Genomic DNA, 13,355 nt, shown 5'->3' with positions numbered 1-13,355 from the left:
CAAGGGAGAGGCAGATGCAGGAATTTAGGGGGTCCATTAAGGACCGGCAGGCAAGGGTGAGATGGAGACAGGAATTGGGGGATCCATTACAGATCTGCAGGCAAGAGCGAGATGGAGAAAGGGCAGCGGGGAGAGGAGGAAAGGATGTGGCAGACATTCTGTGACAATCTGATAGTTATAAGATTCCAGGAGGCTTAACATGTTGACACATTCTCACACTTGTATTGTTTTGCCTTTTCTGATGGGCTCCAGCAGTGTTTTTTGTCAGAGAGAATTTCTCTCAAAAGTTCCATGCATTCTTAGAGATCAGGGAAATCTCAATAATCACCATCTTCCCTTACGTTGGGTTCATTATTGGAATGTTCTAAAGCACGGATAAATGCCTGTTCCTGGTGATACGTAGTTGCTGTAGAACCTAAACAGCACCCCTTCTCCCACGAGCCTAGACAACTTTAAAGTCAGTGTGCGTGCAACTTACAAGTGGCAGGAACTTTAGTTGGGGCTGCACATATGTCACCCCGACAACTGTTCAGTAAAATGGGCTGAGCAGACAGGCTATTCTTTCAAGCATAGCCAGATGGCTAGCTCAACAGAGAGAAACAGCAGGAGATCACGACAGGTCCCCTCGCCAACATTGCTCAATGCAGAATGATGAGGCGCCATCTTGCTAATGTCCTTTAATTGTCATTCACACATCATAACAGTGTCCTTACTGAGAATCATAAGAACATAAGAAATAGGAGCAGGAGTAGGCCACCTAGCCCTTCGAGACTGCCCCGCCATTCAACAAGATCATGGCTGATCTGAAGTGGATCAGTTCCACTTTCCCGCTTTCTCTTAATTCCCTTATCTATCAGAAACCTATCTACCCGTGACTTAAATATATTTAGCGAGGTAGCCTCCATCACTTCAATGGGCAGAGAATTCCAGAGACTCACCACCCTTTGAGTGAAGAAGTTCCTCCTCAACTCCAATCTAAACTGCCCCCCCCCGCCTTATTTTGAGGCTGTGTCCTCTAGTTCTGCTATCCCTTCTAAGCGGGAAGAATCTCTCTACCTCTACCCTATCTAGCCCCTTCATTATCTTATATGTCTCTATAAGATCCCCCCTCAGCCTTCTAAACTCCAATGAGTACAGACCCAGTCTATTTAGTCTCTCTTCATAGTCCAACCCCCTCATCTCCAGAATCAGCCTAAATCTCTCAGCTGGACTATGGTTTGCAGAGATGCAACCACTCAGGACTCTGCCATCGTTGGGGGCTGTAAAAGTCTCTGTCCCAGGGGCCTTTGCATTCAGGCGATACCCTTATAAACTCATTTTGGACACACCAGCCAAGGTGGCATTTTTTTGCCTTTGGGATGGAAGATATGGTGGTCGCATTCAACGCTGGATATCTTTTCTGAACTGTCATTTTCGGCAAACATGACTCTGAACTCAGCAAGATGGCATTGTTTCCTGAATGGACTAAGTAGAGGCCTTAGAGAGCGGACTATGTATCACAGCAGGAGTATCCCAGTCCTCACAACAGTATAGCACACCCTGTCGCTCTGTCCTAAGTCACTGAAAACTCAGTCATGCAGAGATTTCCAACTCAAATTGAGTGCAATCCCTTTACTCAAAAACTATGGCCATCCTTGCCATTCAGCTGTGCAATTCCAATAAAAAACTCCATGTGAGCTTCAGCAAGGTGAACCCACAAGGTCATGCATGCTAACCCTTTTTGCAGGCAAGGCTAAGGTGCCATTATATCCTTGTCCAGTTTAGTGGTCATGCTTGCAGCCTTAGAATGTTTTTGGGAAGGTACTGCCCTCGATCTTTCATCAACTCCTGTACATGCATTACCAACTGGGCAAAGCAAAATAACGCACCGCTGTCTATCAAGCACAAAAAAATGCAAAATACACCGGATGCAGGAAATCTGAAATAAAGATAGAAAATGCTGGAAAAGCTCAGCAGATTAAGAAGCATCTGTGGTGAGAGAAACAGAGTTAACGTTTCAAGTCTGTATGACTAAAGAGAGGGAGGAATACAGAAAAATTAGTCAGAAAACCACCCATGGGATCCTCTTAAGACCCTAAGGTTAAAATACCCTGAGCCTGTTTGGTTGGACAGCAAGTGAGTTTCAAACTCACCCCATTAATTGGCCACCCAAAATTAAAACGGGGGCCAATCTTCCATCCAACTTGTGGATGATGAACGCACAGTCTGAAGTCACTGGAGTAAATACACCAAAAAGTGATTGAGAATGCTGTTATGAAATTGTTGCCAGTATGAGCACACAGACCACTGCAGTATCTGCATAGCAGAGATAAGCAGCTAAACTCACCATCCAAGGCTTGTTGCAAAAGTTGTAGACAGATTGAAGGGAATTGAGAGAAGGCACTCTGCCATACTGCAAGCCAATGATGAGGTTACGGTAATCCTCGCCGTGGGCCATGTTATACACATGCTGCCGAATGACAACAAAGTCTGGTTTGAAGGACCTGTAACAAGATCAGAAAGAAGCTCAGTGAAATTCACACAAATATATACAAGCCTCTCTCAAACATAAAGCACAATGAGTTTGTTTCCAACAGGAAGAAACATTGTACAGAAGTGACAGACTAATGCTCGGAGTGCTTTGTTATCACCAAAGCATTAGGAGAGGAGATCCTGAAAGGGAGGGCAAAAATATTGCAGATCAGGTGACAGTGTGAACCATTCAGGCCAAACCAGGTTATTGTAATCCCACAATACAGTGAACAATTTCCTCTCCATTAAGCTTAAGTTCACATATTACAAGTAGACTTACATGAACATTGCAATGAAGTTACTGTGAAAATCACACTCTAGCACCTGTTCGGGTACACTGAGGAAGAATTGAGCATGGCCAATGCATCTAACCAACATGTCTTTTGGACTGTGGGAGGAAATCGAAGCAGCCAGAGGAAACCCACACAGCCACAGGGAGAACATGCAGAGTCTGCACAGACAGTGACCAAGCCGAGAATTGAACCCAGATCCCTAGGCTGTGAGGCAGCAGTGCTAACCACTGTGCCACCCTTACGCGCTGGGTAAATATTAAGTATTAAGGGAAGATCACTAAGCTTTTCCCCCAAGGGACTGATTATAAGAACGCAAGATAAAAAATAGGAGCAAGCATCCTGATCCACACCGTTCAGTACCATCATAGTTCACCTTCAGCCTCAACATCACTTTTCTGCCCACTCTCCATATCTCCTGATTTCCTGAGGAGAGATCAAAAACATATTGATCTCTGTCTTCAATATTCAATGATTAAGCGTCCACAACCCTTTAGGTCAACAATTCCAAAGATTCACAGCACTCTGACTGAAAACATTTTAGTCTGCAATGATCAATTTCTTATCCTGCGGCCATGTTTTGGATTCCCCAGCCAGTGGAAAGAACCTCCCAGGATTTACCCTGTCAAACACCTTCAGAATCTTATATATTTCAATGGGATTAGCACTCATTGTTCGAAACTCCAGAGAGTACAGGCCTTGTTTAGTCAGCCTCTCATCCCAGCACAATGCCTTCATCCCTAGAACAAATCTAGCAAACTCTTGCTGTACCACTTCCAAGGCAAGTACAGTATTGTATTGCATGACAGTCTTGCAATTTAAAGAGTTTTATTCCAAATTCTAGGCCTCATCAGACATTAAACCAGGCTCTCTCATGTGGAAAAGAATCCATGCTATTATGTGATAAAGAGCAGTTCTCTCTGTGTCCTGGCTAAAATTCATCCCTCAGCCAACATCAATAAATCACATCATCTGGTCATTATCGCATTGCTGTTTCTGAGACCTTCCGGAATGATAGAATGTTAGCTAGAACTATCCATTCCATTTCCCTGTCTGATCCCTATATCCTTACATGTTCTTCCTTCTTATCTAACTTAAAACCTAATTCACTTTTAGATGTGGGGCAGAATTGTAAAACGGGTGAGAAAACGGGAGGTTTTCTCATCCATTTTTTCAGCAAGGTAATAGTTTGGGACATTGTATAGTTGTGAAAGGACTGATATAAATGTAAGCCCTTTCACCAGCAGCTTTATATCAGAGGAGTCTGCTTCATTGAGAAAGGGATAAGGGAGCTCCTTTGTCTATTACACGAGGATCTGAAGCCACAGTCATCTACCTGCATTATTACTCTTGTGGCTAAGAAAGTAACCACGCTGTGCAGTTTTTATATTGCAGAATCGTTTTTGGCAGCCATGGAGTATCTCTATAATATCAGACAGAGTGCAGAGTTGGTAACTGGCACACTTCATAGGAAAGTTGGGTGTTCATCATCTTTGGCATCAGAGCAAGGCCACCACGAGAAAGGGTGATCCAGTTTCAAGGGAATACTGGCTTTCCTAAGGAGCATGATACAATGGAGGTACTTGTGTGGCTTTGAGAGATCCAATCTAAAACCCTCCCAATTTTCTTTCCCTGAAAGTGCAGCTTGCATGTGATAACAGACATGGGGAACTAAGCATTTCCGTGGTGTGTAGGAGGGCAATATCAAAGCCTATATAAAACTTAGCTGAGCCTTAGGTATCGATTGCTCTCTCTCATTGCCCATGGATTCTATTTACTGAAAAATTGCGGCTCTTCAGGAGGTCAGAGCCGGAGGAAGAACAGCTGTCACCCATCACATTTTGTAGCTATTACTTGACGCATAAATACCATGATGGAATTTCTGCCACTTGTTGATTTTATGTTTTAATTCCAAAGTTTTAACATCATTTACCAAACAGGAAGGTTTGCCAAATACTTTCTGAAAATGATACCCACCAACTAGCACAGCTTATACAGCCACCCTCTATTATTTCTCTAGACAGCTAAACTACAACCAATTAGCCCTAATAAGATGAAACTGTTTGGAACAGCTTTCATTACAACGGTTCAAGATTTTCTGGAGAGTTTCACCATGTACCGGAAAATCTATGATATAGGGGCCATTGAACAACATTAAAGAAAGAGGAAGTTGTTAAGTAAGTGAGTCATGCCATTAATTAGGCCACAGTATACTTTACTGTAGCTTACGTGCCATTCTGCATCACTGCAGGTACTTATCATAGCCCCGTCCTATTTAAATTAATTGTGATTGCAGGTTTTCTATATATATTCAATTTTCCATACCATAATCAAGTAGATTAAAAAGTAACAGTGCTGGTGGAGTGGCAATCATGCAAGGAACTTGAATACATTTTCTGATTTAAATAACGTGCTAATCTGTTTGTTCATCAGGACTTGTTAAAAGTCAGGTTCTCAAACCCAATGCACTGTTATGCCAATAAAATGATCCTTTTTAAAAGGTTTTTGCAAACCCTGGGTGGAATTGTCCCATTTTGACACAAAGTGCAATGACGGGTCAGAAATGTGGAGTGTTTCCCACTGCTGTGACTGATGGGAAAACATGCCAAATTTTCCGATCCTTGCCTTATTAGTTATGTACCTAGGTACCTGGTTTCATGCTGTATTCAGGCCTGGATGCCGTGTAGTCCAGGTGCTATATTGAAAAGGCACCCGACATCACTGGCTCACTATTGAAGAAAGGTGAGCCTCTTGAAAATGAAGAGAAATTTCCAAGAGTGTTCTGAGACCTGAAAATGGACCTCCTAAGAATGAAAGCAGATCTACAGGAACATCCTGAGGCTGGAAGGTGGAGCCCCTCCAGGACACTTAATCTGGAATGTCCATATGCAGATACTCCCCAGACTCACTGCTGTGGAGTCCCAATATCGAGGGTTTAGTCCACCTTCCAACCTGAACTCCAGAGGCAACTCCAGGCATTCTTCAGATGAGTCCTGACATCTGCTCGCCATGTTGTTCCGAAGGTGTTCCACACCAGCCTGGTTTCCCACCAGCACCATGGGGAGTCTGGGGTGGAGGGGTGGGGGAGGGGGGAGGATGCAGCTGTCAGGCCTTCATTTGATCAATCAACAGGATGTAAATGAGGTTCACGCCACACCTGGCGGATTTTACAACCCTCCATGGTGGGCAAGGGCAGAAGATCTCGCTGTAAATTCACGCTGGCATGAAACCAATTTCTGGAACTTCTGCCATACTTCCCCCCCCTCCCAACAAACACAGGGGCATTGGAGAATTCTGTCCATACTTATGGTTCCCATTTACTATTTAAGTGATGCTAATCTGCTGCTTCACAACTTTGTTTAGTTACAGTGTTCCTGAAAAATAAATAAATGTCTTCACACTCCACACATCTGCTTTCCATTCAATACCTCACCATTCTGTATTGGCTTCAGTTTCCTCTCAGCATTTTCACAATAAATAGAAAGCCCACACATCTGCACTCCATTGTACAGCTAACTACTCACTAACATTCAGCTCTGATCACTCTGCAGGATGGGACAAGACCACAGGTGAGACCGGGGAAAGACCAGCCAACATAATAAGAACTCTGAGTGGGGTCAGCAAGAACTGGAAATCAGGCCCTGCCTGAGCTGTGAGAATACAAAGCCTGTAGTTTTTCTGAACAGGGCCTCTGACAATTGTAACCCTGCCATAAATTTCTGTAAAATGCACAATAATCCATCAACCACCCTGTATGTAGGCATTCAGACCATTGCCACATCATTTTTCAACTTCCTGCTGCAGTCTAAGATAGACATATTAACATATGCCAATTTGGGACCTAATTCCTGAGGGACCCATCTGTAAACCACCTTCATGCTGAGCAGAGTTGATGCTGTGTCTGCCCCACTCGGCAGTCCCTTCATGTAGAGCCAGGAGAAGCAGGGTTACTCCTCCAACCTCACAGTTGGTGTTTTTGCCTTTCCCAGGACTTAAACCTGAGGCAAGTGCCCTGACATCTATCACTTATAAACGTGCAAGCTGCCTGTGGGGCCAGAGAAAGAAATACTTGAATTTATACAGCACCTTTCATGACCTCTGACTGTCCCAAAGCAAGTCATCGACAGAGGAGTAGCTTTAATTGCAGTTGCTGCCATGATGTTGGAAGTTTGGCAGCCAATTTGACAACAGCAAGGTCCACAAACAGCAATGTGATAATGAACAGGTAATCTGTCTGTGTGATGTTGACTGAGGTTAAATATCAACCAGTACATGATGGATTATTGTGCATTTTACAGAGCGGAGAGAACTCCTCCACTCTAATGCTGTGAGATCTTTTGCATCCAGCTGAGAATGCAGGCAGGGCTCCAATTTAACATCTCCTCCAAAGGACAGCATTGCCAACAGTGCAGCATTCCTGCAGTACTACATGGGAGTGTTAGCCAAGTCTCTGGATTGGGGCTTGAACGCACAAGCTTCTGACTTACAAGTATGATCACTGAGATACAGCTAACTCCCAAAGTCCCAACGGGTACTAGCAGCTTACCTTAAGTATTAATGAGGTCCACGTCCAATTTTGTAACCATCTCAGACTTCTTTCTTTAGTCTGCGTGGATCAAATCTCTAGAAACGGGTCCATGTTACTCCCTACCAAAGGAGTTTAAGATGGGGGAAGAGTCACTAGAAATCATGTTAGTGACCCATTGAAATGGTGAAGCAGAGCGTGTTTAATACCTCATATTGTTAGGAAAAAACAAGTACTGATTATAATGAGTGATTCCCATGCCATATGTTGCTCTAGAATGTTAAATTTGTATAAAATATAGCTGTTTAACGATTCATATTTTCCCTGCCCTTTTTTCATACCTAAGGGTCTGTGTGAAAGATGAAGTTATCTGCCTCAGGTCACACGTGTGACAATTCTGCGCTCTTAAGAAATATATTTTAGTCATGTTTCTTGTGCAGGATCTATTCTATGTATTCAGAGTCATTTTGTCTGGATCCAGCAGGACTGCACTGTTTCTGCAGCAGCATAATCTTAATCACTGATCTTAATTGCAGCCATCTTTGTTTTAATTTGAACTAATGCGGGGTTGTTGGTTTGAGTTTTCCCCTGGGATATTGCCGAGTAGGGACTTGATTAGTTCGATTGACAGTAAGGCACATGTCTGGGTACAGCTAGGCTTTCACAAGACTCAAGGCAACCTGTTTTTTGAGATCTTTAGAGTGAGGGTGTTTTCTCTGTATCTGTTGATCTGCTTGAAGTGGAGACTGGAATCTGCCAGGAATAAGCCTCTTCCTCTGACATTCTACTGTCTAGGTACGGAGCTTTCTCTGGAAGGTGCTGCATGAAAATTAGAAGATAAGTATCTATCTGGATATCTCTCCAGAGGTGCTAAAAGGCCAGAAGTTGAGTAGCCATATAAGCCTATTAGGTTTTCGTGCTAACTGGTTCTAAAGAAGGGATTTATGTCTACGTGGGGATACTGCTAAATTGGAACACTAAAGACAGCTAGTTGTTAAGAATTATACTTTGTTATGTTAAGTATTTTAATTGGTAGAAATTATGCTAATTCTTAGGGTCTAGACTAACTTCATAAAATATCATTGAGTTTCTGATCTGGTTCTTAACACATAGGATATTACTGATATATCCTTGGGTCACAATATCATCTGACTTAATCTCATTCTTACCACTGGTCAAATAAATTGTGGAATCTTTGCTGGGGGAAAAAGCATTATCAGAATGCAAAGACTTGGAAAACAGTCACTAGTACACTGAACGTGAAGATGACCCCAATTCTAGTTTTGTCCTCCCCAAATCTCCAATGTAACACGTTGTTAATGTACAATGTCTCATTTATACACTGTTGCTTCGCTCCTCAAATTCATGCAAGACTAATATTCTATTATCCTATATGTAAAATGCCCCTATACTTCCATTGCATTTTCCATATTTTTGGAAAACCTGAGCTAAATTATAGAATCCCTACAGTGCAGAAGGAGGCCATTCAGTCCATTTGACCACAATCACACCCAGGCCCTATTCCTGTAACCCCACTTATTTATCCTGCCAATCCTCCTGACAATAGAGGCAATGTAACATGACCAGTCCACCAAACCTACATATCTTTGGACTATGGGATGAAACCAGAGCGCCTGGTGGAAACCCACGCAGACGTAGGGAGTATGTGCAAACTTCACACTGACAGTGATCTGAGGCCGGAATTGAAATCGGGTCTGTGGTGCTATGAGGTAGCAGTGCTAACCATTATGCTGCCCTAAATGTGTGAAAAACAGGGGTGAAAGAGCAAGAATGACATCAAAGAGGGAATGAAACAGAATAACTGCAATGGAGAGTGATTACCATCTGCCAGTAATGCATGTGGATTGAGAAGGCCCTCGAAGCCTGGAGCCCAAGCCTCCTGTAACACAAGGTCCACACTTTCCTTTCTCTACAGCCCACCATTTGAAGTGAGAATCTTTTGTTTAATTCAGACTCAGTTGCAGAAAGCATGCTGTTTATTTAGAATCCAGGGTACATGTCAAGGCCTAATCCCTCAAAGCTTGGAGCTGAACTGTTATTTATCTACAAACTGTACAGAACTGTTATTTATCTACAAACTGACTCATGGATATTTGCAGTGTTTCTGAGCTGTTTTGTCTATTTTGTGATCAGCGTTGTGAGGGATATCAAACATGCACAAGGTCAAGTAGGAACATGGTGAAGTCAATACAATTCAGAAAATATGTTTTCAAAGAATGGATGCCTTAATCTGGGAGACATCTAAGTAGAGCAGTAACTGAAAAGACAACACATTCATTGTTCTTTCGAAGCTTTGTATCAAGAGGATCAGTATTTGACAGCGAGGCTCACCAGTGTTGAATGCATGTCCCAACCATCTAGTTTGTGGAATTCTTCGTCTTCACATTCCTGCGAAGTGAAACAAAGTCCAGCTGCATACCCTCACACCTTGTCCTCCCTCCTCCTGACTGCCAATCTCCACACAACAATGTTATTTTGTCTCTCCTTCTGAGACCAAAATTCAGACAGAGGCTCAGTTCCATTAATGCTGGCAGCATGATCCCCAGCCTCTCACAGCTTTGCCACACAGCAACGATCAGAAGAGACAAGCCACCCTGATTTTCCCCTCCTTAATCCAGAGACACTGGCCCCTGTTCAGGGCGCCGGGGAGGGAGCAGTGGTGCAAGTTTCCAGGGATCTGTTTGAGAAAACAAAGGCATCCTGAAAATGCTGACGGCCTCTCGAATTTAACAACAAGACATCATTGACATTCTTTTCTTCTCCTTCCTCTGTTCAGATCAACAGGCTAGTGGGCGGAAAAAGACAGCAGCAGATAGCCTCAACTGGGCAACCAGCTAATATCACTGGTGAAGGACGCATCAGCACTCAGGAAGTCTGGGTGAACTTTAAAAATTGTGGCACCGAATGGAATTGAGTTGCAGGTTTTGAGGTGAAGAAGGCGGATTTGCTTGAGGGGTTTCTTCGGGTTCAGAATCTGTAGTAGGAGCATTTACCTGCTCCCTGGGAAAACTGGCCTGCCAGCAGTAAATTTATAGTACGATCTCAACTGCTCATATTATAATGAGGTAAAGTCACTTCTTACACAGCATGTGAGTGACTCTATTAATATAGCAGTAGCTATGTAAGCAGTGTCTAACACCATTTTAAATTTTTAAACCAGGCCCTCCCTGACCTCTCAGGGTAGATGGGAGGGTGGAAATCAGGATAATACAAGAGATTACCGTTCCTAATTTAATCCTGTACGGAGTTGGTTGTACTCCATATTAGTCCCTTTATATTCTGTACAGAAGCCAATTTTATATAAATAGTTAAGAGAGATTCTACTAGAAGGTCATTAGAAAAGTTACATTGAAGATTTGCAACAATGCTAAGAGGAATTAAAAATTATAGTTTTGAAGAAAGGCTTGGAAAATTAAAGACATTTATTGCAAGAGAGAATGTTAAAGAGGTTACATTAGAATTTTGCAGGATTTTGAAGAACGTGAGCTAAACAGTGAAAGCTTGTTTCCACTTGTTGGAGAATTGATATCTGGGAGTGGAGATAAACAAGATTATTACTAGAAGAATGCAGGGGAGGAAAAATAACTTTCTCTCATACTGAGAGTGATGAACATGAAATTCCTAACAATAAATATCTATCGAAGTAGAGATAATTCCGTACAATTACATAGAATGTACAGCATAGAAGCAGGCCATTTAGCCCAGCTAACCTGTACTGATGATTTTGATTTGATTTATTATTGTCATATGTATTCGGATACGGTATTTCTTGCATGCTATATGGACAAAGTATATGGTACATAACGAAGGAAAGGAGGGAGTGCAGAATGTAGTGCTACAATCATAGATAGGGTGTAGAGAAAGATCAACTTAATGCAAGATAGGTCCATTTAAAAGTCTAATGGTAGCAGGGAAGAAGCTGATCTTGAGTTGGTTGTACTCCATATTAATCTCCTTATATCCCATTAAATTAATCTCTGCTTTAAATACATCTTTCAATTCCCATTTCTCTCGCTTACTTGTCCCTTTCCTTTAGAAAGCATCTATGCTTCTTGTCTCATCATTTTCAATGGGAGAGAGTTCCACATTCTAACCAGTCTCTGAGTAAAGAAATTTCTCCTCAGTTCCAAGTTGGATTTATTAGTCACTGTCTTGTATTTATGATCCATAATTTTTGATTTTTCCACCAGTGGAAACATCCTCCACACTTACCATGTCCAACCTGTCTATAACTGTAAAAACCTCTATTAGGTCATCTTGGAGTCTCTCTGAAAGGAAAAAAGTGCAACCTGTTGAATTGTTCCTCATGGCTGCAAACTCTCAATTCCACTACCATCCTTGTGAATCAGCTTCGAAATTTCTTCAGTGCTTCTGTGTCTTCTCCATGATACGGTTACCAAGAACTGTGCACAACACTGTAAGTGATAGCCTTGGAGAGGACATAATGGGCGGGATCTTACCGGCTCGCCATGCTGTCAACTGGCGTAGGGTGAGCCAGTAAGATAGAGCGTGGGGCAAAAAATCAGGCCGATTTCTGGCCACTTGCGATCTTGCTGACACTGTTCTGCCAGCGAAATCGGTCTCACACCCAGGAAGGGCATTATTGTCCAGGCTCACTTACCTTTGTCCCCTTGCCAATCAAGGTCCTCACCGGCAAGAATCACAGATGGTCCCCACCAATGGGGACTAAATGTGATGACCTCACTGGAGAGACCCAAAGCTATTGAAGCCCTCCCGGGTGGTCGAGGGCAGAGCCGGGACCCCTTGGTAAGTGCCAGCTTGGCACTCTGGCATTGTGTACCAGGCACCGGACAGTGCCAAGGAGGCAGGACCTGAAGGGACAGAGCCATGACAGGGGGAGGCAGGGATGGTAAACTCTGTAGGGGGGTGGGAATGGAGGGGGCATGGTTGCCTAGCTGAGCGTGTTCAGGAGATAGATGGGTGCTCCCGTCAATTGGACCAGGTAATGATGGGAGAGGTAGGCACATGGAACTACAATCAAGGAGGCAACCGGCCAGGGTAGAGATCAGTTTGGGGGGGGGGGGGGGGGGGGGTGGTGGGTAACTGTGTACACAGTATACTGGGAGATCGGTGTGCCTACGCAATGGCACCCCAAGAGCTTAGCGGCCAGCCTCACAGGCACACTGAGACTCTATCTACCCCGCTATTGGCGAGATTCATATGAGGGCCTCTGTATTGCACAGTAAATTACCATTACTTAGCTTACTTAAAAAACAGGTGAGAAAACTTCCTGTTTTCTTACTCATTTTATAATTCTACCCCACATCTAAAAGTGAATTAGGTTTTAAGTTATTTAAGAAAGAAGAACATGAAAGGATATGAGGGTCAAACAGGGAAATGGAATGGATAGTTCTAGCTACCATTCTATCACCAGCACTGAGGCAATTAATCTGAAAGTTCTGACTTGCTGGAAACTTGATTCAGACAGACTAGTTTGGCCCTTAATAGATTACCTACTTACCTTTTTCTATTCATTTGTGGGATATGAGTATCACTGGCTGGGCCATCATTTATTGCCCACTAGAGTTGCCCTTGAAACTGAGTGCTAGGCTATTTCTGTGGGCAGTTGAGAGTCAGCCATATTGCTGTGGCTCTGGGACCTCAGGTAGGCCAAACCAGGTAAGGGCAGCAGATTTTCTTCCCTAAAGATCATTGTTTATGGAGCAAATCCAGCACACATATTTTGATGAAGCTTTTCTCTATCTGATACTGGTAAGGATGTTTGTAGTGTTGAGTCAGGCAGTCTCTACTTAACTTCCAGTAGGCCTTGTATTTACATTACAAAATTAATGATAGAACTAAATTCTTGTGAATAATATTGATACATTGTATGAGACAACACCAAGGCTATCCTAATAGAGGTGCTGAACAGACAACACAATAAGGGCAAAAATATGCTAGAACATTGCGCACTAAAACCTTCAGGTAAAATTTCAGAATGCCTTCCTACCAATATTTTCAGTGAGAGTACATGAGGATAAGAGTTT

General features: G+C 43.0%; 1 protein-coding gene across 1 annotated transcript in view; it reads right to left on the bottom strand.

Annotated features, from left to right (window-relative positions):
• The window catches only part of syn3 (synapsin III), a 256,167-nt gene that overhangs the window by 117,932 nt on the left and 124,880 nt on the right, over positions 1 to 13,355 (bottom strand). The window contains exon 5 of the mRNA XM_080190986.1: positions 2,327 to 2,483. Coding sequence (XP_080047112.1) covers positions 2,327 to 2,483 — 157 coding nt within the window. The remainder of the gene's footprint in view (positions 1 to 2,326; positions 2,484 to 13,355) is intronic.

This window comes from Carcharhinus amblyrhynchos, chromosome 6 (assembly GCF_965287045.1).
Source record: "Carcharhinus amblyrhynchos chromosome 6, sCarAmb.v2.hapA, whole genome shotgun sequence".
Lineage (NCBI taxonomy): Eukaryota > Metazoa > Chordata > Chondrichthyes > Carcharhiniformes > Carcharhinidae > Carcharhinus > Carcharhinus amblyrhynchos.
The sequence above is the reverse complement of the archived record's forward strand: the minus strand, read 5'-3'. Positions and strand labels throughout refer to the sequence as shown.